A 23199-nucleotide genomic window follows, 5' to 3' on the forward strand; every position below is an offset into this window, starting at 1 on the left:
ATGTGTGTGTAACAGTTTTCCCCCTCCCTGTCTGATCAAGCAAGGAAGGAAATAGACCCTTCCTAACTCAGAAATTTGAAGAAGGGAAAGGGTATTTAAGTGAATTTAAGCTGTCATGAATAACATTTTTTTCTATATGTAGTTGTGTTTATTTTGGTCCAAATGATGAAACTTTATATGTTTGTAATAATTCTTTTGACAAATTATACTATTTTATAAGAATCCAATTACTCTATGCATTGAAGCTTCTGTTTTGTATTTTTTCTTGTTGTTTGTTTTTCACTTAGATAATCAAACTAAATAGACGTCTGCAACTTCTAGAAGAGGAGAACAAAGAACGTGCTAAAAGAGAAATGGTCATGTATTCAATTACTGTAGCATTCTGGCTGCTTAATAGCTGGCTCTGGTTTCGCCGCTAGAGGTAACCTCAGCTCTCAAAAAAAATTGTCTCAACAGCGGAAATATAAAAGATTTGCAAACTTCTTTGTTTCTGTCTTTGCATTGTATGCCGTTTTATAGTCCATGCTCTGAAAATGTATTTCTTCCAGAAAATGGGGGGGAAGGACCTATATTTGTAGAAGTAAAGGTATGTTCTGTCACTCAGCTGTATTCACTTTTAACCAGTTCTGCAGTAACACCTGCTTAAAATTCTCCCTTTGCATGTTTTGTAAATAGGCTCTATTTTTTTTTTTTTTTTTGAGAAATTGAATTTTTGCTTCATCAGTCTGCACAACTAATTCTGAATGGGCGAGAGTGTATAGAGAATGGATTTAGAAAAATATCTGTAAAAGAAAAACAGTATTGTTTCTCAAATACTATTAGATTAAACAGTTTTGTTAATAGACATGTTTTCATCCATTTTCAACATTAACACTTTTGAAGTCTTGGTCTGGTGCCAGATTTAAGAAAATTAAACCACCTAATGTTTCATGATTGCCTTCATTAAGCACCTGTATGGATTAAATTAAAATAATTTCTAACATTTCAGCAGTTTATCTAATATGTGTGCAGTATTTTCATTTTAGTTTTGCGGATGGTTTTCTATACAGTACGTTTTTACTAAGTCAATGTGTGAATGATTTGAAAAAACTACAGAATAAGGTACAAATGTAGTGTATTTAATAAACTGTCAACCAAAGCAATATTTGTCTATTGAAAGATTTTATTTGATCATATTGTGTGATGAGCTAAATTGCATATCATATTACCTTATATGAGTCCTTCTGTCTCAGGAGGAAGTAAAGTAATGAATGCAGGCAGCAAGAGCCTACTGTACTTCCTTTCAGATCTTCATCCTGGTAGTGGTGGGCACTGGTTGCATTGTAGGTGTTTTTCAAATGTATAGTATCTATAAAGTGGTTCAGATTAAAATACCTTGAGTTGTATATACTTTTCCCTTTCTTGTATTTACTTGCTAAATACACTAAATCTCAGGAGAATTAAGCTCACCAATGAATCCAAGTCCTGGGTACCTTTAGTTCTCAAACCTTTTATTTTCCCTTTTGTGGTTTAGAAATGGGTAGAATTAAGTTAGATGAAGTATTCTCCACACATCTTCATTATCTTTCTTTCAAGGCACTGAGTTGTGGGTAAGACAGTTGAGGAAATTCCTCAGATACAGGTAGATTTAATGCGTCTTTTCTTGCTTATCCCTCATTTCTCCAAAAACTATTAGGAGAAAGATTCTTCTCTGTACTTAGGTTTATTATGAGTTTGATGACAATTTTTTTTTCCCATGGATGTCTTCTGACTTTTGGTAATAATGCAATTATATTAATTCTAGCTTTATATATATCACAAGGTAATTTCTGTAAGGATCCTCCCAATTGAAACCACAAAAATAATAAAAATGATGGATAAAAGTAGCACCTCTTTTGCTGAACAGGCATGAAAAGGATTTCACAAAGGAAAAAATAAATAAAAGTAGGAATTTTGAGAGAGAAGTGCAAAAGCTCTTTTTCTTCCTGATGATTCTTACCAGACACTTTAGACTTGGAGCCTTCTCCCTTAGTGGTCATGCAGGGGTAGAAGATAGAATTCCCTGGCCAGACGCTGACTGTGACAGGAGACTTAGGATTGAAGCCGCGGCTGTGTAAGAATACTCCTTTACTGAAAGGGTGAGTGAGAGCCCTACTTACGATGCAAAAGGGAACAACAAAGAAACCTGCCTTTCTTGACCTTGTCATATATCTAAAAGTAGAAGAGCTTGAATCTCTCTAACTCCAGAGTCAAGTTTTCTCTGTTACACCAGTCTACCTCCCATAAGAGTTGTTAATAACTATAAAAAATGTTTTAGAATTGAGAGGGACAAATTTACTCCTGATTAGGATAATCAGGAAATACTTCTTAGAGAGGTATTTTAGTTGAACCTTGAAATATGTATAGGATTTCAATAAGCAGAGAATGAAGAAAAAGATTCCAGGTGCAGGGAGCAGAGGGAGAAATGGATACAATTGGGAGCCAACTAAGTGTAGCAAATATATTATTGTTATACTACTTTCAGAACTTTTTTAAAGAACTTTCAGAAGTCCCCCCCCCCTACACACACACACACACACACACACTTCTAGGAATACTTCTTGAAGCATTTGTAGGTTGTTTACACTTTGAGGTATGATAATTTTATGAGAACATATTTTAAAGAGAGCTTTCCTGCATGAATGTCTATTCTCCAGCTTCTTAACTGTGCAGGTTGAGTATCCCTTTTCCAAAATACTTGGCATCAGAAGGGTTTTGGATTTTGGATTTTTTTCAGATTTTGGAATATTTGCAAATACGTAATGAGGTATCTTAAGTATGGGACCCAAGTCTAGACATTAAAATAGTTTGTTTCATGTATACCTTATACACATAGCCTGAAGGTAATTTTATATATTTTTAATGATTTTGTGCATGAAACAAAGTATATATACATTGAACCATCAGAAAGCATCACTTGTCCGCCATCCATGTGGACAATCTGGTTGTTTTGACATCACCACCATTCCTGACTCTGAATTTATAAGCAATCATTTTCTTATACTTTTCATACATACATACTTAACAGTGAAAAATGGCATATCATGAATACAGTGAAAAAATAATGTGTTCAGGGTAACTTAGCAGCACAGTAGCATCACCAGAATACCTGTGTCAGTTTTTAAAAGCTGCGCCAACAAACAACAGCAGGCTTTCAGTCTCCACCTTCACTACTGTGTTTTGATTAAAAGGTTACTGTCCACTATGTTTTAGGTGAGAAGAAACCTCTTAGAAGTGTCTCTTCGATTTTATAAACTCATGATCTTTTGTTCTGTCATGAATACATGCTGCTCTAGTCCTTCAATAAACCCACCACACATTTTCACAATGTCATCTATAGGCACTTTTTAATTCAGTGTTAATGTCATCATCATTATTATCACGATCATCTCATTTCAGCTATTTTGCCATCAGTGAAGGAACAACCAGAGCCCCATTATCAGTGTTAGAATCTTCTTTCATATCCTCTTCTTCTGGCTTACTAATGGATAAAACGATGTTTTGTCAGCATCATAAACTTATTCTGGCATCAGATTTTCAGCAGTGATGACCTTGGCAAACTCATTAATGAATTTCTCTACTGCGTGATCAGCAGGTACTTTATTCACTGCAAGTCTTTAAAAATTTAATGCTGTGTCTTTTCTTAAATTTCTGTAACCAGTCTGTTGAATACTCCTTTCAATTTTCAGTTCATAGTGATAGATCTTTACTTCTTTTATGATCAGCGATATCATTAAGTGGCATGTGTTCCCTGTGATGTTGACACATCCAGTCTTTTCAGTACAAATGAGATCTTCATTTTTAGCTCTATGCAGCATTTTTGTAATTTTCATTAACTTGTATTCATTGCTTTCAGCATGGAACTTCAACAGCTTATCCTTCTGTTTTTCACATCATATGTGGTGGCCAGTCCAACACTGTACTCTTCTGTAAGACATTTCACTCTTACACTGCTGTAGAGTTTCAACAGCTTCACCTTCTGTGTTATAGATAAACATAAATGCTACCTCCTTTTCTTATCACTGTTACCCATAGGACTACCTACAGGCCCTTTTGACATTTTCTACAGTATCTTCATACCACAGAGCAGAGAATAAGCAGAGAAATACAGTGACTAATGCTTGGAGGTCTTGGCCCCATGTGAGGCGTTGTGGAGAACCTGGCACTGGGGCTTCCAGCCTGCTCATATGCCATTTTATTATGCTTTGTGGGCGGGCTTGCCTGGGGGATCTGGGCATGTGTAGAAAAGATATATCACAGCTAAAGGGGGCTGAGAAGGTCTTTTACCTCTTGGGGATGCTGAATAAACTGTTGGGCACCTGTGTTTTCACTGCAACCCATTATGTGATCAGGTGTAGAATTTCCCACTTGTGTCTTGTTGGTATTAAAAAATTTTTGGATTTTGGAGGATTTTGGATTTGGGATTTCCAGATTAGGGATGTTCACCCTGTATTTGACATGGAAATTTAATTGTTCCCTGGGCTTCAAGTTCAGAAATGTTTAATTTATCATTAATATTCTTTGGCTTGTAATATCTCAATAAAGAGCGTGTGGACACGCTGACCTAAGAACCAAGCAGTTACAGAAGATACGCCACAAACCCTGCTCTTAAGGAATTGACAGATTGATGGGGAGCGAAGCAGGGTAGTGGTAAGGCTTGGTAAAGAATTAGAGGGTCATAAAAACAGAACTTTGATAAAGAGAAACTTGAGATAAATGCTGAAGGTTGGGGAAAAGAGAGCATTTTAGATGGCAGATACAGTGAAAAAAGTATATAGATTCCAAAATGAGATTGAATTTGAGGATACAAGTGAAAGTTCAAAAACAATGAGCTTTGCAAATGACTGGGTGCATTTTGGGTATCAGGGGATGAGGGTGTGCACACTCTTACATGTACAGACATGTATTTGCAAGTTTAGGTACCAGACCCGAGATGGCATGCCCCCCAAACAATGCTAACCTCAGGTGGCCCGTAGGCTTTAGACATTTAATCCGTGGTAACAGTTTCTGGAAGACTAAACTAGTGAAGAAATAACTAGCTTTTTCAGCTGACTGTGTTACTGCCATCCTTCCATCCATCCACCCTTTCTTTTGCCCTCTGAAATGGGAGGCTTAAGTCTTTCCTGACCCAGGAGAGAACTGGAGTCATTTCTCTCCCACTTCCAGCATGTTGAGAAAATCGTAAGCACCATCACTGACCCTTGTTCATTTAAATACAGTGAGCTGCCATAGTCATTTTACCTGTGTTTTAATTTCATGAGTATTAACAGTTTGACATTCATTTAGTAAGCATTGAGTCTTCACTAAAGCTAGGTACTGAAAATAGGGTTCATTAATTCGTTCAACCTAACATTAATATTTATAATGACCTTACTTTGTACCAGGCACTATCCTAGGTACTGATTGTACCAGAACTGAATAAAAGAAACATGTCCCTGTACTCACAGAGCTTATGGTCTGATGGGGGACAGTGAAATTTGTGAAGCAAGCACAAATGAAAATGCCTTTGCCATGGTGATAAGTGCTGTAAATGAGAGCTTGCTAAAGGAGAGAGTAAAGGGAAACCTACTTTTCAACAGCAGTTAGGGATGGCCTCTCAGAAAGAGTGGCATTTGTGCTGAAGTCTGAAGGATGGAGGGAACCCAGCCAGAGATAAGGCAGGTTGGGGCCTCAGGGATGGGGAGAGGAGAGGCCTTACTAAGGACCTGAAGCGGAAAAGGCTAATGAATAAATGGGTAAGAAGGACCTAGTTCCTCTTCTCTTTAAGTTCCATTGTGATGGATGTACAAAAACACACATTGTGACCGGTCTGGTAATAGTGGCTTTGGTAAGTGCTATCTTAGTTTATTGGAATCATGCACATTGAGAAGTCTTCCTCAAGTAGGAGATATTTAAGCTAGGCCTTAAGGATAAATTAAGTATTTGTGGGAGTGTAGGGAGATGTCTTTGTATAGTAAATGAGTTCAGAAAAAAGGCTTATAGTTCTTCAATGTTATTTATTTGGACAGCTATGATATAGATATTATAAATTCTTTCTAGAACCTTAAGCCCAGTGAACATTAACAAAATTGAAATAAAATGCAGAAATGATAACATTCAGAAGATTGTAGATTCTTAGTTTTGTCTATTTTATAGCATTTTAATATGGCAAATGTTTTGCTATCCTGTCTTTTAAAGATTGGCATATATAGAAATCAACTTTTGAAAGACTGGCTTTTTTCTAGGTATTGATTTTTAATTATTATTATAAAAAAGGTAAACATAGAAAAATAGAAGAGTATAATAAATTGCCATGTACCTGCCACCTAAATATAACAATAAACATTTTTCCATTGCTTTATTTTTTTAGCCATATTTTAAAAACATGACATTTTCCCACTAAACATATAAGTTCACATTTCTAAAATAAATAAGGACATTTCCTTATACATGTTGAGCATCCCTAATGTGAAAATCCAAAATACTCCATCCGAAATGCTCCAAAATCTGAAACTTTTTGAGCAGCAACATAACACCACAAGTAGAAAATTCCATACCTGCCCTCATGTGACAGGTCACAGTCAAAATGCACTGAAAACTTTGTTTCATGCACAAAATTATTAAAATATTGTATGAGATTACTTTCAGGCTATATATATAAGGTGTATATGAAACATAAATGAATTTTATGTTTAGACTTGGGTCCCCTACCCAAGATATCTCATTATGTATACGCAAATATTCCAAAATCCAAAACCCTAAACACTTCTGGTCCCAATCGTTTCAGACAAGGGATATTCAACTTGTATAATCATAAAAACCATTATCAGACTTACCAAAATTAATAATTGCTAAATATCATCTACCCCAATTCTTCTACATATTTCTCCCAATTATCCCTAATAAAGTTCACATAATGCTTTTAGTTGAAACATGTCTTTGGTCTATTAATCTAGAACAGTTTCCTCAACCCATGCCACCTTTTTTTTTTGTTTTTTAAGAGATGAGGGTCTCCCTCCATCCAGGCTGGGGAGTACATTAGTGTAATTATAGATCACTATAGCTTTAGAACCCCTCAGCTCAAGTGATCCTCCTATATCAACCTCCTGAGTAGCTGGGACTACAGGCCTACACCGCCATGCCCCACTAATCTTTGCTCTTATTTTTTGTAGAGAAGGGATCTTGAACTCCTGGGCTCAAGCAATTCTCCCACTTTGGCCTCTCAAAGTTCTGGGATTACAAGACCACTCTTTTTTTTTTTAAGTAACATTTTTTTTGTTTTATTGAAAACAGGGCCATTCTTTGTTTACTATACCACCGTTGGGATTTGTCTGAGTGTTTTCTGCAAGCTGGGAACTAGATCTAAAGGCTTAATTACATTCAAGTTATATATTTCTTTTTAAGTACAAAGAAATACAAAAAGAAGCTCCATGCTTGTATTTCCAAGATGACTTCTGTTCCTTCTCATCCTCTCTCCCTCCTTCTCCCCTTCTCCTTTTTCCCTCACTCCACACATACAAGAATATAGAGATAGAAAATTCAAATAGTGCAGAATGGAAAGATACAAAACTAATTGAAAGCTTCTGTCCACCTGTCCCCAAAGTCAACCACTGATGATCTTTCCTTTCTGAATGGAAGTGTTGTGCATTTATAACATGCTTTCTCTGTGAAAGGTTGGTGGTGGTTGTTTTTTTTTAATCACCTCAACTTTGTTGACTTTGAAAACAACTTTTTGGACTGAAAAAACTGATACAGCTTTCTAGATAATGTTCTATTATTGAACTTCTGGAAGAGTGTATTTGAAATTTAATTCTTAAATTATTCAAACTACCAGGACTTCCATTTTATTCTCATTAAACTACACAATTTGACTTCGCTTAGAGACTCCACACAGACAGCCAAGGAAACCAATGATGATCTGACTGAGCCCAAACAGGACCTCAAGAATTCCAACAACCAACAGACCTAAAAATACTGAGAAGTGAATAATTGTATGTTGGGCCATGGTGTCACTGCTGGTGGGGTTATTGAAACCATTAAGAGTTTCAATAATGCAGGAGTTATTAAGGTACCACTGCAAGTCGAAGGATTCTTGATGAACGGCACTGGAAAACAAGAGAAAAGATAAAAATAAGATGTTCAGGTATGTCACTGTCCAAAGGAATGCAGCATTGTGCCCAGAAAGGAACAAGTATAAAATAAGACAGAATGCACTTTTGAAATACTGTGAAAAACTATCGCTAAGACAGGGTTTCTAAGCATGTGTCCATAAACCCTCATAGTTATAAAACTTGTATTCATTATATATCCCATTATTTAACAAGCATTTCTATGGTGCATCCACTTTTAGGTTGAACCGTATGAAATTGCTGTTAATATATGTCAAAGGATTGAATATCAATAGTTTTGTGTGGCTTGGCCTATTTATGCAGGCACTCTTCTATTTGCTAAAGATACAGAAACAAAATAAAGGATCTCCCCTCCTTTAAAGGAGCTCAGTTCCTAGTGCAGAACTGCAGCGTTGCATCTACTCTAAAACCAAATGTACACTTTTTGCTCACAAAAGACATTTTAAATAAGTCTGCTTAAAGTGATTTGTGCCTGTTCTACCAGGGCTATGGAAAATGATTAGATGTTAGCCCTAACATCTAATCCCAAGATGATTTTTCTTTGGTTTATTATAGAGTAGGAATGAAGTGTCCTTAGGGAGTTTGCACTTCTGGATACCGATAGCTGACATTCAACATAGGAGAAAAACAACAGTATTTTCAGTACATGGACTGAGTCTGCTTTTGTGAAGTTTGCAGCAGGCACAGGATCACTCTGTTGTAACTGTGTGCTGGCATAGTCCATCTCCCCAACTAGACTGGGAATTTTCTGAGCGCTGGTACACTGTGGGCTATTGTCTTTCCTGAGGATCGAATGTGTATAGCATCTGTGGTAGGAATCTCTAATCTACTTCAAATCTATTCGTAAGGGGAATTTCTTTGGGTTTTGATTCAAAACAACTGTACTATGCACATTTTGAGAGATTTTCCTTTTTAATGTAGCAAGGTAAGGGAAAGGAGGAAAAACAATTTGTTATGTAACAACAAAAGTAAATTCTGCTTATTTACCAACTGGGCAGCTATACTGATAGCTCATGCATTGGATTGTTTTTCTTCCAGTTTTTACACATTGTGCCTAGATTTAGTCGCAGAACCATCTTAAAAGACAAAAATGAGCCATTTACATGTGACTCTTCAGTATTATGTATTATTACATGACTTAAAATGTTGACTTATTCCCATGCCTACAGTAAGGTCTGCATGAATCTGTCAGCTGCTTTATTCCATTTAGGGCCCACAGGTAAGGCTCTATGTTTTATTTATTATGTTTTTATTAAATTTAAAAAATTATACGCGTGATATGTGCTCTGGTTTACAAATTTAATTCAGAAGTGTAGAAAGTAAATGTTTCCTTCACTCCCCCAGGGAATCCTGCCTTACTGTTCTCCAAGGATGAAAGTTAAGTTTCTAGTGTATGTTTCCGGAAATTTTTTTATATACATACACATATGTAACCATAAATTTTCAAAAGACAGGCATAAGCCATTTGAGATCAACTAGTCCTTTTAGACAAGACCATACCCAGAGCGTTCTAAATGCAGCGATTCTTCCATTTCTCTGTGAGATTATGCGAATTGGGATTAATGTGCTAAATCCCTAAAAATCTGTTTGTCCCAGTAGTGGTAGGTAGTTGCATCAAAGAAAAACGAGGCATTGTTGTAGTACTGTGCTGTTCTCGTCTAACTAGCTGCATTTCTGTAAGATGGTAAGACAATGAAAATCAGGTTACTTACCTTAAGTTTTTGAATGAAAATTTACAGTTGGCAGTACTGTTTCCTTGAGAGTTACACACGAGAGGACCTTCCAAGAGAGCCTGGAAAGACACCCAAATGCAATACGCAGCACCAAGGACTGTGATTACATTGAAGAGTGATGAAAGAAACATCTGAAAAATAAAATAGAGCCATTTGCACATGTTCTTGGTTTGTTCCAACAACATACACAGTCTTTTTGACATCGACTGCTGCCATTCTCCAGTCACCCCATAGTCTTGGATCGTAATAAGATCACAGTTTGATTAGGTGTGAATTCTAAAAGAAGGCAGAGGGCAAAGTCTGCTATTTGATCACACTCACTAAAAGATGGTTGGGCTTGCCACTGACTCTGAAAACTCTCAACTTTCAATATTCCTGAGCATTGTTAATTTCATCCTGTTTCTCCCCTCTATTTTGTGTACTTCCTAGTTGAAAGAACCTTGACTAGATCTCAACCACGCACATTTTGATGTCTGGTCTCTTGGCTCCCAAATCTTTAATCTAAATTTGGCCCTGATGCTCTAAGCGGCTAGTGGCCGGCATCCTGCCGTGCCAATCAACAGCGCAGAGCGGGGCTTTCTGACCTCAGCACTCCTGGCGTGTGAGCATCTTGCTCTTGGAACCTGTCCTGTGCAGTGCAGGTTGTTCAGCAGCATCTCTGATCTCTACTCACTAGATTCCAATATCACCACCTTCCCAACTCCCAGCCCAGTGGTGACAATATTGTCTCCAGACATTACCAAATATCCCCTTGGGGTGGGGGTGGGTGGCCAAAATCCCCCCCGGTTGAGAACCACTGTGTTCAAAAGTTAGTGCTCGTGCTTTTCCAAAAATAGTTCTTATGTTGTTTCAGTGACGGTGTTAGTCGATGATGGTGATTATTGCAAAATCAGTAGAAATGAAGTGTGGGGATATTTCTTTTCCTTTGGTAGAATAGTACTGCAGCTCCCAGAGGAAGTATGTGTTGTGCTTTCCAGGCCTACTTTTAGTGGGTAGGCAGAGTAAAGTGGCTACCTATATAGTTGAGGGACATTGTACTTTACATGTGTTATCTCATTTAATACTTTCGATAACTCCAAAAGATAGATACTATTATTATTTCTATTTTATGAATGAAAAAACTGCATTTCTTGGAGGTTGACAAACTTGTCAGGATCTCACAGCTGGGGAACACTGGTGCTCAGATTTTAATCACTGCACTACACTTCTTCCAGCTGGAAGCACAGAATGATGGGTTTGGAGTTTGGAGTCTAATTCAAAGCCTGAATCTCCCACCCTACTGTCACCTATGCACATCACTTCAATGTACTCATTAGGAGGTGCCACTGTGTTTATTTTTTGATCATCTGTTATTCCTGACTTCTCATCGCTGCAAAGGAGTCTGGCTGCAGAAAGTGATCTGGGCATCTGTATTTCCTGGAGAGTGGGGATTCATTTAAATGATTGGGCAAAACCATTTTGCATGCAGGAACAAAATCAAGAACTGGAAAAGGGGAAGAAGCAAGGAACAGTTAAAATAGGGAACAAGCCTTTGTGACCCCTTTCTCTCCCTCCCTAGATTTAGCCTTCATCACTTTTATGATGCTTCCAGTCTTACCTAGACTTTGAAGACACCAGGTAGGACTTAAACACACATGGCTGCCAACGAGTGAGAAAAGTTGCTAAGAACTTTTTTATAACATTTAATCAATATAAACTGGTGATTCTGATTAAATAACTGGCACAGCACCCCCTCGGAACTCCTGGAGCTCCCAAGCATGTAATAATCTGTAATTTTGCTGAAGCATGACTTTGGATTATTTTCAAGGTGGATATGGGTGAGCAAAACCTCCTAGTGAAGTAAGCCCAGTTCAGAAGTGGCTTGGTTATTCCTCCTCCGTGTGTCCTCAAAGGAGAGGGAACACTTAAGTGATTATTGAAGAGAAATGTGAAAGAACATGTGCAGGAAATAAAAAAGATTCTTAGTTATGATTTGAGGAAAAAATCTATATAAGTGTTTTGATATTTTTGATTTAAGGGATTCAGAATTATCTCAAGATGTCTCTCTCTCTCTCTCTGTGTCTCTCAAGAATGTTTCGAGTACAATATAAAAGAAATACAAGTCAAATTCTAAATTATTACAGTTTATAGAGAAAAATGACAGGGAGAGGAAATGGAAAACTAATATTTACTGAACACCTGAAAGGTGTCAAGAACAAAGATAAACTAGACATAATTAAAGTAATTATTGTAATCCTAGATAAATGGACCAACTATCAGAAAAAAAAGGAAATTAAAAAAAATATTCTGTTATAGATGTAAATATCTATTCTCTCTAAAACAGTGGTCCTAATTCCTGGCAACACATTAGAATCAACCTGGGTGCTTTTGGAAAATACTGATGCAGTATCTCTGGAGACCACCATGGCACTGGTATTTTTTAAACCTCCCCAGATGATTCTAATGTTCCCATATGTCCCAGAATCCTTGCTTTAAAACCTCAAGCTCAGCCAGGAACGTTTATTGTGCTCGTTAGGGATCTGCCCCTTCCTTGAGGAGTTATGAGAGCCCTCGCTCTTACTTAATGGTAAAGTTCACGGTATGAAGAATCTACACACTGTAAATTTTGGAGCTGGGTGGACTTGGATAGAAATCCACCCTGAATGTGCCCGATCTCGTCAGAAATCCACGTGCTAGCTGTGCTACACTGGCAAATTACTCACTGTCTCTGAGCATCAGTTTCTTGGTCAATAAAACATAGATCTCACTCTTTCCCACCTAAGGGTTTTGAGAGAATTAAATGAGATAGCTTATTTGAAAGTGTTCTGAGCAGAGTGACACTTAGGTTAATGAATATAAATTTACTTATAGTTTAGTTACAACTTCATGCATAGTAGGTAGGTACTAAATGTTTGGAAAAAAAAAACAAAACTGGCATCTCCTTTAACCGGATAAGGGCAATTATTCGAATCCTGACTCACTGATCTTTCATATGCATGAAAGGATGGAGAATATGGTTTCCCTAAATGTTTTATACACACCACAAAACTAACAAGTATTTGAGTACTATGAAATGGATTACAGCTCTGGATGTGACTAACAAATCTTTCTTTGAAAACCTTCAGATTGGTGGACTGAAGATTGAGGGAAGGACGGAAGGCTGGCTCCAAAGCTTCATTTTTATGGGAAAAAGAAATCTCTTCTCACTTTCCCTTGTTACCATATAATCATCCTAAATAGCATGTTTCTGAGACTGTGGCCTGCCGGCGGAGCCCACTGTGACTCGGTGGGTGACTCAGGGTGGCTCTGCATCGATGTCAATAACTACGTGTGCACTTCTGCCTCCAGGCCAGTCCCCCCCGCACTCACCCCGACTCTGTTGTTGCAGCACGCTCTCTTTGTTGCCGACAGGGACATTATCGTGGCCGGAATGACCTGGAAATCACATCAACAGGAAAGATGAGTATTATTACTTCTCGTCAGACAATGGAGCAATAATCTCCATCTTCCATTTTTACCACCAGTTGTGGGAAATCAAGGCTCAAGAGAACAAGAAGAAAATTTGGCAGTATCCTTGGTCTTCTGAACTTTGTGATCCCAATTCCAACTGTAAAGATTAAAGAGTGAAGGGGGTGAATTCAAGACAGCAGTTTTAAAGTCTTGCATCTACATTCTTAGTTTACTCCGAGTCATCTGCCGAGAGACTTGGATTTTAAATAGATCAGGATGACTTCTTTATGCACTATTTTGTAAAAAAAATGTTTCTGAAAGAATTGATTGCATCATCCAACGTTCGCTTTTTTTTCCTTTTTTATTACTACGACTTACAGCCACTTATCCAGTTTCCCAAAAATTGTATGAATTAGTCTGGCAAACCTCCAGAAATAAATTGATGGCTTTGTTTGCCTGGCACTTGGGAACATCACCATGCCCTCCCCCTCACGTCACTCTTCTCCCAGGGTCCCTGCCATCTCGCCGGTTTCCCCGACCTTCTATTTGAGAACTGGTTTGGGTTCCACATTCACGTTTTAGCTCCTGGGGCCAGGATCTGTAATGACCGCACCTTGCTCTGATGCGCAGCGGTCTCGTATAGAAGGCCGTATGAAACCACACCACGTTCTCAGGCCTTGGGTTTCAACAGCTACGACTAGACATTCTTCCTGGAGGGAGTTTTGTATCTCTGAAGGGTGGAGTGTAAGTTACCCTCCTTGCCACTTGAGAAATTTTAGCCGTGTTTTTGCCAACTCAGCACAGCTGTTCTCGAGTCATTTTCCCTGTCCTTCTGCTCCCGTTTCCTAACACTTCACTGAGCGCTAACCGCATGCCAGGTGCTGTCGCAGGTGCTGGACTGGACAGGCTTTAGTTTGTTCCATCCTCATAACAGTCCTATGAAGTAGGTGCTACGATATCCCCATTTTACCCGTGAGAAAACCAAGGCACAGAAATTCTGAGTAACTTGCGAGAGTGGGAGAGTTGTGATTCAAAGCTCGGCATTTGGGCTCCAGACCCCAGACTCTTACCCGCTATTCCACGCTGCCTCGATTGTTATAATGCTCCCCTGTTTCTGCCTAGAGTTTGTTCATTCTCATCCCCAACCACCGCCCTTGCGCTTATCACTGTTCTCCCAGCTGCTCCTTCTCTGGTCCGTTTTCCCACACCCACATCTGCCTCTGTTGTTTCAGAACAGGTGTAAGGTTTGCACCTCTTACAAGGCAGCTTTCCTAACAAACTTCACCCCCTCTGATCAGGTGCTGCCCCATGTCACTTTGTATTGTTACCAAGCTTTGCTTACACATTTCTTTGAACACCAACACCCTTATAATTTAGAGGCCACATATATGGCTGCCCAGCAACCCCAGGGCATAACTGAAAGCCCAGAAGAAAAAGAAAAAGAAGGGTCAGGCATGGTGGCTCATGCCTGTAATCCCAGCACTTTCGGAGGTCGAGGTGGAAGGATCACTTGAGCCTAGGAGTTTTGAGACCAGCCTGGGCCACACAGCAAGGTCCCGTCTCTACAAAATTAACCAGGCATGGTGGTGTGTGACTATAGTTCTAGCTACTTGGGAGGCTGAGACGGGATGATTGCTTGACCCCATGAGTTCGAGGTAACAGTGAGCTATTATTGTACCACTGTGCTCTAGGTTGGTAGCAGAGTATGAACCTGCCTCTAAGAAAGAAAGGGGAAAAGAAATTTCAGCCCCCAAATAGGTATTAGCATTCATGCATTAAGCCTCTTTTGTTGTAAGCTATACTGGCCTTCTGAGCTTACAAAACAAATCATGTAGAACAAGAACTGGCGAACTATGGCCCACCACCTCTCTTTCTGTAAATAAAGTTTTATTGGGACACAGCCCTGCCCGTTCATTTCAATATCGTCTTTAGCTACTTTTTGCACACCAAGAGTAGAGTTGAATAGTTGTTGAAGAGACTGGCTTGCAAAGCCTCAAATATTCACTTATGAGTCTCTTTATAGAAAAAGTTTGCCAACCACTGATTTGGAAAATTCATGAATCTTTTAAAAGAAAGTAGACCAACATTACATTATGACTTAAATGGATCAATCACTCCATTTTCCTTATTGGTGTAAATTAACTCTGCTAACTTTCTTTTTTTCTTCTTCTTCTTCTTTTTATGTATCTATTTATTTTTATTTCAGCATATTATGGGGGTACAAATGTTAAGGTTATATATATTGCCCATGTGCCCCCTTCCCCCTCGAGTCTGAGCTTCAATTCTTGAGGATTAGTTTATTTCAGAGATACTAAATATCTACTTTCATGATTCCCTTGCAAAAAGGTTTTATAAAGTAACAATAACTTATAGTATATGAATCACCGCCCAGTTGACTTTCACGATATGTTAACACATCTTTGTTACACCCATTATGAGTAACTTGATAACTGCATTTCAACCATTTTGCCTCTTTGGAACTTTAGAAATTGGAGGGGCTCTATAATGGGATGGACCCTAAAATGTGAAAGAAAGAGACAGTGTGTGTGAGAGTGTGTGTGCGTGTATGTGACTGAATTATAAATCTTCCAGATAATCTGCCAAAATAATTATGAGAATACCCTTTCTCTTCAATTCCTAAACATATTTGAATGCCTAAGAGTGTTTGTAAAATTAGAAGTCTTATTGGTCTTTTGTTTTTATAAGGAAAAGAAGTATTGTTCATTTTTCCTGACAGAAACCCATACTTCTATAAAATTTTCAAAGTGAGTTATAAGATTTTACAAATGAAATATAGAAAAGCTTTAGATTATTAAAAATTCTGTGTTAAAATCTGGACATTTGGGAATTCTCTAAGTACTTAAAACATAACACACAAAGTTGCAGCTCATCGTAAATATAAAAACTATTTTGCAAATGTTTATCATGCATAATACCTTCTAATCTGTTTAACTTTCAATAATTTGTTCTCTATTAAGACTTCAATAATTGACCTTGATGGGTTACTATTATGTAATAAGTGAACTCAATAAATTCACATGATTAAGATGAAGCTTACAATTAACTTCATAGAAAGTTAAATGGCCTTTCTGTGTATAGTTTTCAAGGAAAAATTTTGAGGTTTTTTAAAATACTCAAACAAATAACAATCTGTATTGTTTTTTCCATTTAGCAGATAATAGGTTAAAGATAACTACGTATGTAACACTTTTAGTCATGGTTTCAAAACATGACAAGGTTTACCTCTGTTCTGGGTAAGTCATAAAACCATAAAACGAATATATTTTATGAAGTAATCAATAATGAATTCTGTAGTTTGTGTTATTAGCTGCTTTCTCCTAATAATTATTTTTTAAACAATACTGATTTGAAATGCTACAGCAAGTTTGGAAAGATTTCTAGTTATATCTAAAGTGCTCATCACAGAATGTGATTTCTTCTCTATTTGCAAGTGTATTGAGAGTTCAATATTTTGAACTTGTCAGCATTTTGATGGACATTGGAAAGGACATAATTCCCTTTGGAAAAGATATTTTCCCACATTCTCTATATAGTTAAGGATCATGAAACTACCCCTGTATTCTGAGCCCTCCTGCCACCCACCCATTTGCTTGTGGGCATAGCCTAGAGTTTGAGGCTTTATCTTTAAAGTATATATTGGACTTTTCAAAAAGCTGTTTGATGCTTTAATGACATTCTGTCATACTGAGTAATAGAGATAGCCTGGCGTTGATACCTTTCATTATTTATTGAGGGCGATAAAGTAAATTTAGCTGCAGAACAAGGAAGTCCAGATTACAGGTTTATATAACCTTTCTACATATGATTCAGTTTCCTGGTCACTTAACTTTATGAATTACATTATGGATGTAATGTAATTACACCTCTGGCAGCCTGAGACAGGTGTTAAGGACTCTGGTACTAACACTGGTGGAAAAACAGAGCTTTGGAGTCAGATAAATCTGGAATTGGATTTCTCGCCCACTATGTGACCTTGTTAACATTCCTAGCCTTCTGTTTGTTGGTCTGTAAAACACAAATGATAATATCTGCCCAGGTTATTATAGAGATTAAACGAAATAGGACTAATGCATGAGCCTGGTAGTTGGCACTTTGCAGCTGGTCAGTAAGTGGAAGATGTGTGCCGTTTTGTCTGTCTCTGTGTCTTTGTCTCTTCTCTCCCTCCACCAAGACTTCCACCTCCCCAAAATGAAGACTGCAAGTGACATAGGCGTGTGATCACCACCGCAGGCTCCTTTAGTGCTAGTACAAAAATTATTTTTTAATTCTCATGGGGTTTAGGGCAGAATGAATTTATATCTAAAGCTACACGAGTTATTCTAAGTGGATTGTCCTAAGTCAGGAACTTTTAAGAGCTTCATGGGAATCGCCGTCGTTAAGTTACGCTCAGCTCGCTGCCTCGTGAGTCTGACGCAAGCGCATGCAAAGCAGACGTACGCTGCTCAAGGAGAGAAGCCGTCTGCAGGGCAGAAAACAGACACGAGGATTTACAGTTGCTTCCTTATTGAGCGATGGGTTCTCTCTCTTTTAGCCTGGAAGAGAACTTTCATGGCAGTTTGAGGAAATAGCCCAAAACTTTCCTTTAATTAGCTCTTTCTTCCTAAAGTGGGCGAGACATCGCTCGTGATGGTAGAAGAAAAGAAGGTGTCACTTTTGCAGGATGCTTCCTAGAGTGGCTTTCTTATGCCAGAGTGGTCTCAAGGCCAGTGTCCCAGCTAAAGGATGGAGTCCTATCTGGAGTTTAATACCTAATGGCCTGACAGCGATTTGGATACGTCTGGGGGTAAGACCAGCAGCAGCAACTGACCATCATTAAGAATTCATGATTCAAGTAAAAACTGTGTCCTGAGTTTCTTTTTTCTTTTCTTTTCTTTCTTTTCCTCTTTTCTTCTCCTTTACTTTCCTTTTCCCTCCCTTCCGTTCTTCCTTCCTTCCTTCCTTCCTCCTTCCTTCCTTCCTTCCTTCCTTCCTTCCTTCCTTCCTTCCTTCCTTCCTTCCTTCCTTCCTTCCCCCCTCTCTCTCTCTGTTTCTTTGGTGGTTCAAGTAAGAATTATGTCCTGAGTTTCTCTTTTCTTTTTTGCTCTATTGCCTGGCTGGAGTGCAGTGGGCACTATCATAGCTCACTGTTACCTTGAACTCCTGGGCTCAAGTGATCCTCCTGCCTCAGCCTCCAGAGTAGCTAGGACTATAGGCATGCACCACCACACCTGGCTAATTTTTTTAATTTTTTTTTTGTAGAGACAGTCTTGCTATCTTGCCCAGTCTGGTCTTGAACTCCTAGGCTCAAGTGATCCTCACACCTCTGCCTCCCAAAGTGCTGGGATTACAGGCATGAGCCACAGTGCTCGGCCCTGATTTTAAAAGTTGTCTCCATGTTTCCTTATCCCCAAAACACTGATAATATGGGTCTTTGCAGCTCTCTCTCTCTCTCTCTCTCTCTCTCTCTCTCTCTCTCTCTCTCACACACACACACACACACACACACAAACTCATTTCTGTGGCACCGACTAGACCCTAGTGGTAGAACAGACAAAAAGAAGTCTCCCAGATGCTGAGTTTTCAACTTCAACATCCACATCACTATTTTAGGAATTTGGAAACAAAACCACAGGATAAATGATTTGTTCACAATAATATATTGGAAACAGAACCATAGCTGAAATATTCTTCCAGATATGAAAACAGTATTCCACTCTACCAGTGTGTCCTACCAAGTACTCCTACAGAATTCCCAGACAAGGTCTGTAAACTGTTGCAAGTGCCTCAGGTGATTGATGATCTGTTAGATTGAGGAGTTTCCACATGGCACTCCTCTGTTGCAGATCTCAACACAGGCAGACCAATTAGTAATCATCAAACTATCAAACAAGCTCAATGATGTTCTAGGTCTAGGATCTATGTAACAGCTGAATCCGAAAGTCCTTGGGGACAGAGACCCAGGACTTCAAGTCCCTACCTCTTGGGGGAACTCCCTTCAGCTACAGACCACCCAACATTCGTGCCTCACAGTTATCACCAGGGATAGTCATGGAGCATGGGGAGGTTTCTTCTCCTTTCTGTTGGGCAATGTCCCACGCCTACTGCATCCCCTGTAAATACTTAGAGACTGGTGTGGAGCAAAGAAAAGTCGACAGAATGAATTCAGAAGGTCCCTAGTACTAACTATAAAGCTTAGAAGACCAGGCTACATGTGTAGAAATGGGAGAAGTAATAACCCAACCAACTTTTATCAATTTAGTATTTTTTTTGCCCAAGCTTCCTCGCCTGTACCACATAGTATAATTTGCCACTCTTCACTGATGACCAATATAAATTAATACGTTATCCCTGCTCCTAATTGTATCCTAAACCAAGATGTAACTAACTGCAAGGCTGAAAGAGAGCCTTTAGGAGTCTGGCAAAGTAGGCAAGCCCTTCTCCAAATCAAGTCGAATAACTATCACTCACCATGAAACCTGCTCCTATGATTCCTGGGAACCACCACTCAAAGCAAGAGATGGGATTTTGAGGAAATCGGTCTTCCTCAATTAAGTTGAAAATCAGAGGCACCGCATTGAGAGCTACTCCCAAGATCAGGAGGATCAGCAGGCAGACCCCGTTGCAGGACGTCCATCCCTCGCAGCAGGTCATGGCCTCCCCGTCCAGGTAGGAGCCTCGTCAGCGTGACTGTGGGTGTGCGGCACTGCCTTGCCTTTTATCCCAACCTTCTGGTTAAAGTTTAGACATTATAAAAATGAATTGTGGAGAGTAGTTCAGAGTCCAACAGGGGGGGACATTATTATGACGACTATGATGGGAACTAAGAGTAAGTTTCTATTATGACGGAATGAAGAAAGGAAGGCGGAAAAAAATCTCTGTTTTTTTCTGTGAGATAAATTTCCACCTGAAAATAGGCAGATTAAAAAAAGGATGGGCTTAAGATGAGCTCCTCTAACATACTCCTTTACTAGTATGCCTTATAAAAAGTAAAAACAAGACTATCTAGCTAACATAAACAATTTCTCCCGTTTTGTTTATATTATTATCAGCTATGGAAGTTTCTCATTTTAAGATTGTTTAACAAGAAAATGAACATGTATGAGATTGGGAGAAAAGTATTTTCTCTGCTGCAAATGGTCCTAGTCAAAATATTAGGGTACAGTTTCAGGCTGTATGTTCATATGCAAACAAAAATTTTTTGATGTTATATTAAGTCTGGTCTTGTAGAAGAATCCATGTGGAGAGAGTCTGACTAAGACATGTGGGAGGTTTGGCTAACACTGCCAGACTGAAAGGTAGCAATAGGAAAGAGATTGGAGGGGAGCTTACCATCTTTTATTCAACCCCCTCTTGGCCATGTATAGTACTTTCCATTTCTAGACTTTGGTTCCATATTATCTCTCTACTGGTTTGCGAACTCTTCAAGAGAAGACTTTATCAGTTGAGATAGGCTTTGAAATACAAAGCTCTCGCTTAAGCTCGCTGGCCATCATGATTGACAAGGGGGCTCTGCTCATAGTAGTTACTGGGAGACCCAGACTGGCAGCAGCAGCATTTTGATCCGGGCTTCCACGACTGCAGAGGAAGGGTACAAAAATGCGGTGAGCCACATTCTGGGTCTAAACGTTTCTGCCCGGAAGTGACGCCCATCACTTCTGTTCACATTTCATTGGCTAAACAAGTCACTCAGTTATGCTTGGGTTCATGTGGAGGGTAAAATACAAACACAAGTGCCTAGAAGAAAAGAATGGAATGTTAGGCAGCTCTGATATCTACAGTGCCTTCCTCTACTTCTGTGCAATCCCCGTCTCAGCGTGGAGCAATCAGCAAATGCAACAGGGAATGGGAGCTAGCGAATGCAGCCGTGTGGTCAGTGGCTTCCACAAGCTCAGGTGCAATGGGCTGAGAGAGCAGCAGCCCGTCCTGCAACGGCAGGAAGGCACACAGCCTGTGGCACTGGGTGTCCCTGGTCATGGGCACTGAAACATTAGTTCCAGTTTGGGGCTCAAGCTGGAAATGACTCTTTGTACCAAAGGATTAAAAATAATCTAGCATCACCACAGCACACAAAACACTGGGAATGACTGAGATAACACCACTACAGCTAGGTTGAGAGATGAGAGATACTTCCATTGTATGATTCGTATACTTCTGCATGCTTGGGATTTCTAGAACAATTACATAACTTTCTAGAAATATACTTTTTATTTTTTAAAAGCAATTTAAAACTACCCTCCCATTGAGTCATACAAATTGTATGGTTATGTAAATATAGAATGTTATGTAAAGAAATTATGTATTTATTACCAAGTTGAATGCATGCAAACTAGCAGTTACTTATTTTAGAATGTGGGCTCTACAATTTCAAATCCTTTTGCAGTCTTCATAAGGTGTTGAATTGAAGAACTGTTTGGGTAATTGTTTTATGTCTAGGGACCTGAACTGGTTGGATTCTACCCGACCATGAGAATCAAAAGTCTGATTTCCAGAGTGTTTGTCAGAAGACCCAAACTAAGTAAGCCACATGGTTTTGCTTAGTAGGCATAATATAACTTTTTTCCACTTGAGTCTGGTACTCCTTACACCTGTGGCTAAAAGTAAGTGTATGAAGAATTCTGTGAAAATGTAGACATATAGTTGGTATGTTACGAAGATGATATTTAAGGTAAAGATGAAAAGGAAATTAGCTTATAACTGAAGAGAAGGAATATGGTAGACAACTTTTTAGTATCTGCCCAACAAACACCTCTCCTTCCATAAAAACAAACCCCCACAACTTACATGCATAGAACTTCTGTATCTCATTTGTATTATGGAACTTTGCTGCCCTGGCCATTGCTGATTGGAACACAGGTAAATACAGAAGCTAAGCTTTTCCAATCTCTCCCAGGAGCTTGGAAGTGAAACCAAGAGACACTAGTTATTCCCTTTCATGTATGCAATGGGAGGACAAGTGTATCAGTTAGGATTAAGCTTAGTTACATGTGAAAAGAAATTCAAAATAACAATTGCTTAAGATAGCAATATGGTTATTCATACACACAAAGTCTGGAGGTAGGGACTCAAGAGCTGGCATCATAGCTCCACTTCTTTATGGATCCACTATCTCTTTAATCTCTTCATTGTGTTCAAAATGTGGCAACCATAGCTCCAACCACCATATCTTCTCTCTGTTCAGAAGGGTAAAGGAAGAAGCTTTAAAGGCTTCTATCAAGCCGTTTCCTTGCTTACAATCCAGCCATGTGGCAACATGGGAAATGTAGCATTTATTCCAAGTGGCCCATGCCCGGTTAAAGTTGGGGGGGGGAAGAATGAGACAAGAGAGTATTGGGTCAGCCACCAGCAGTCTCTACCATACCATTTAAATTCATGAGCTCTGCCTGGAAAAACAGAGAAACTGATCTGCACATAAAGAAGGAGAAGGAGGAGGGAAGGAAAGAGAGGAAAGTGGAGGGGGAAAGGGAGAGGAGGTGAGAGACCATGTGGCTTTAGAGGGAGGCAGAGAAAGGGTAGCTGCCAGGTTTCCCCATGGCTTTTTATTTCTTGATTTCTACCCTGTGAAGAGTGACTGCAGGTCCTGTCTTTGTTTTCTGTGACACGCCTGCATATTCTTATATTAAATTATCCCTTTATACTCCTTTTAGTGGGTTTCTATTTTTCTGCAACCAAAAGAACTAAAACTGAAAGCTACTAAAACCAAGGATAGAAAAGTACACAAATAACTAGTCACATGGCGTGTCAAAACAGCAAAAGCTTAGGAGTTCAGGAAAAGGAAGGATTCTTTCAAGACGGGCTGGGATTTGGAATTCCTCTCAGATTTGGAGGATGGCTAGCATTTGACATAAAAAGACAGTGGAAAGGGCATTTATTGTACCAGGGTTAGCCAGTTGCAGAAAACCGAAATTCTAGCT

The 23199-nt window shown here is 39.0% G+C and overlaps 2 protein-coding genes across 19 annotated transcripts in view; one reads left to right on the forward strand and one right to left on the reverse strand.

The window, feature by feature from the left end:
- The window catches only part of MFF (mitochondrial fission factor), a 32577-nt gene extending 31192 nt beyond the window's left edge, over positions 1-1385 (forward strand). For 16 of the 18 annotated variants that reach the window (XM_012749390.3, XM_012749391.3, XM_012749398.3 and 13 more), the window contains one exon: positions 288-987. In XM_012749390.3, the coding sequence (XP_012604844.1) occupies positions 288-419 (132 nt within the window). In that variant the 3' untranslated portion in view covers positions 420-987. Of the gene's footprint in view, positions 1-287 lie in introns of all 18 variants that reach the window. The other 2 variants (XM_076005987.1, XM_076005988.1) reach the window with 1 other exon arrangement.
- Positions 1386-5989: 4604 nt separating this feature from the next.
- TM4SF20 (transmembrane 4 L six family member 20) lies at positions 5990-19993 on the reverse strand. The gene is made up of 4 exons (XM_012749389.3): positions 19757-19993; positions 13208-13273; positions 9839-9990; positions 5990-8102 (listed from the first exon to the last, which is right to left on the reverse strand). Exons 1-4 carry the CDS (start codon positions 19937-19939, stop codon positions 7856-7858), a joined length of 648 nt encoding a protein of 215 aa, XP_012604843.1. The 5' UTR covers positions 19940-19993; the 3' UTR covers positions 5990-7855.
- Between the last annotated feature and the right edge of the window lie 3206 nt (positions 19994-23199).

Source organism: Microcebus murinus, chromosome 8, assembly GCF_040939455.1.
Source record: "Microcebus murinus isolate Inina chromosome 8, M.murinus_Inina_mat1.0, whole genome shotgun sequence".
Classification (NCBI taxonomy): domain Eukaryota; kingdom Metazoa; phylum Chordata; class Mammalia; order Primates; family Cheirogaleidae; genus Microcebus; species Microcebus murinus.

What these genes read in the sequence shown, in the direction of transcription:
- TM4SF20 (XM_012749389.3), bottom strand. Translation starts at nt 19,939, where the DNA reads ATGACCTGCTGCGAGGGATGGACGTCCTGCAACGGGGTCTGCCTGCTG. An exon ending in GCTGCAACAACAGAGTCGGG is followed by an intron (nt 9,991 to 13,207) that starts GTGAGTGCGGGG and finishes TTTATTTTTCAG; the next exon opens with ATGTTTCTTTCATCACTCTT. An exon ending in TTTTCATTCAAAAACTTAAG is followed by an intron (nt 8,103 to 9,838) that starts GTAAGTAACCTG and finishes CTTGTTTTCCAG; the next exon opens with TGCCGTTCATCAAGAATCCT.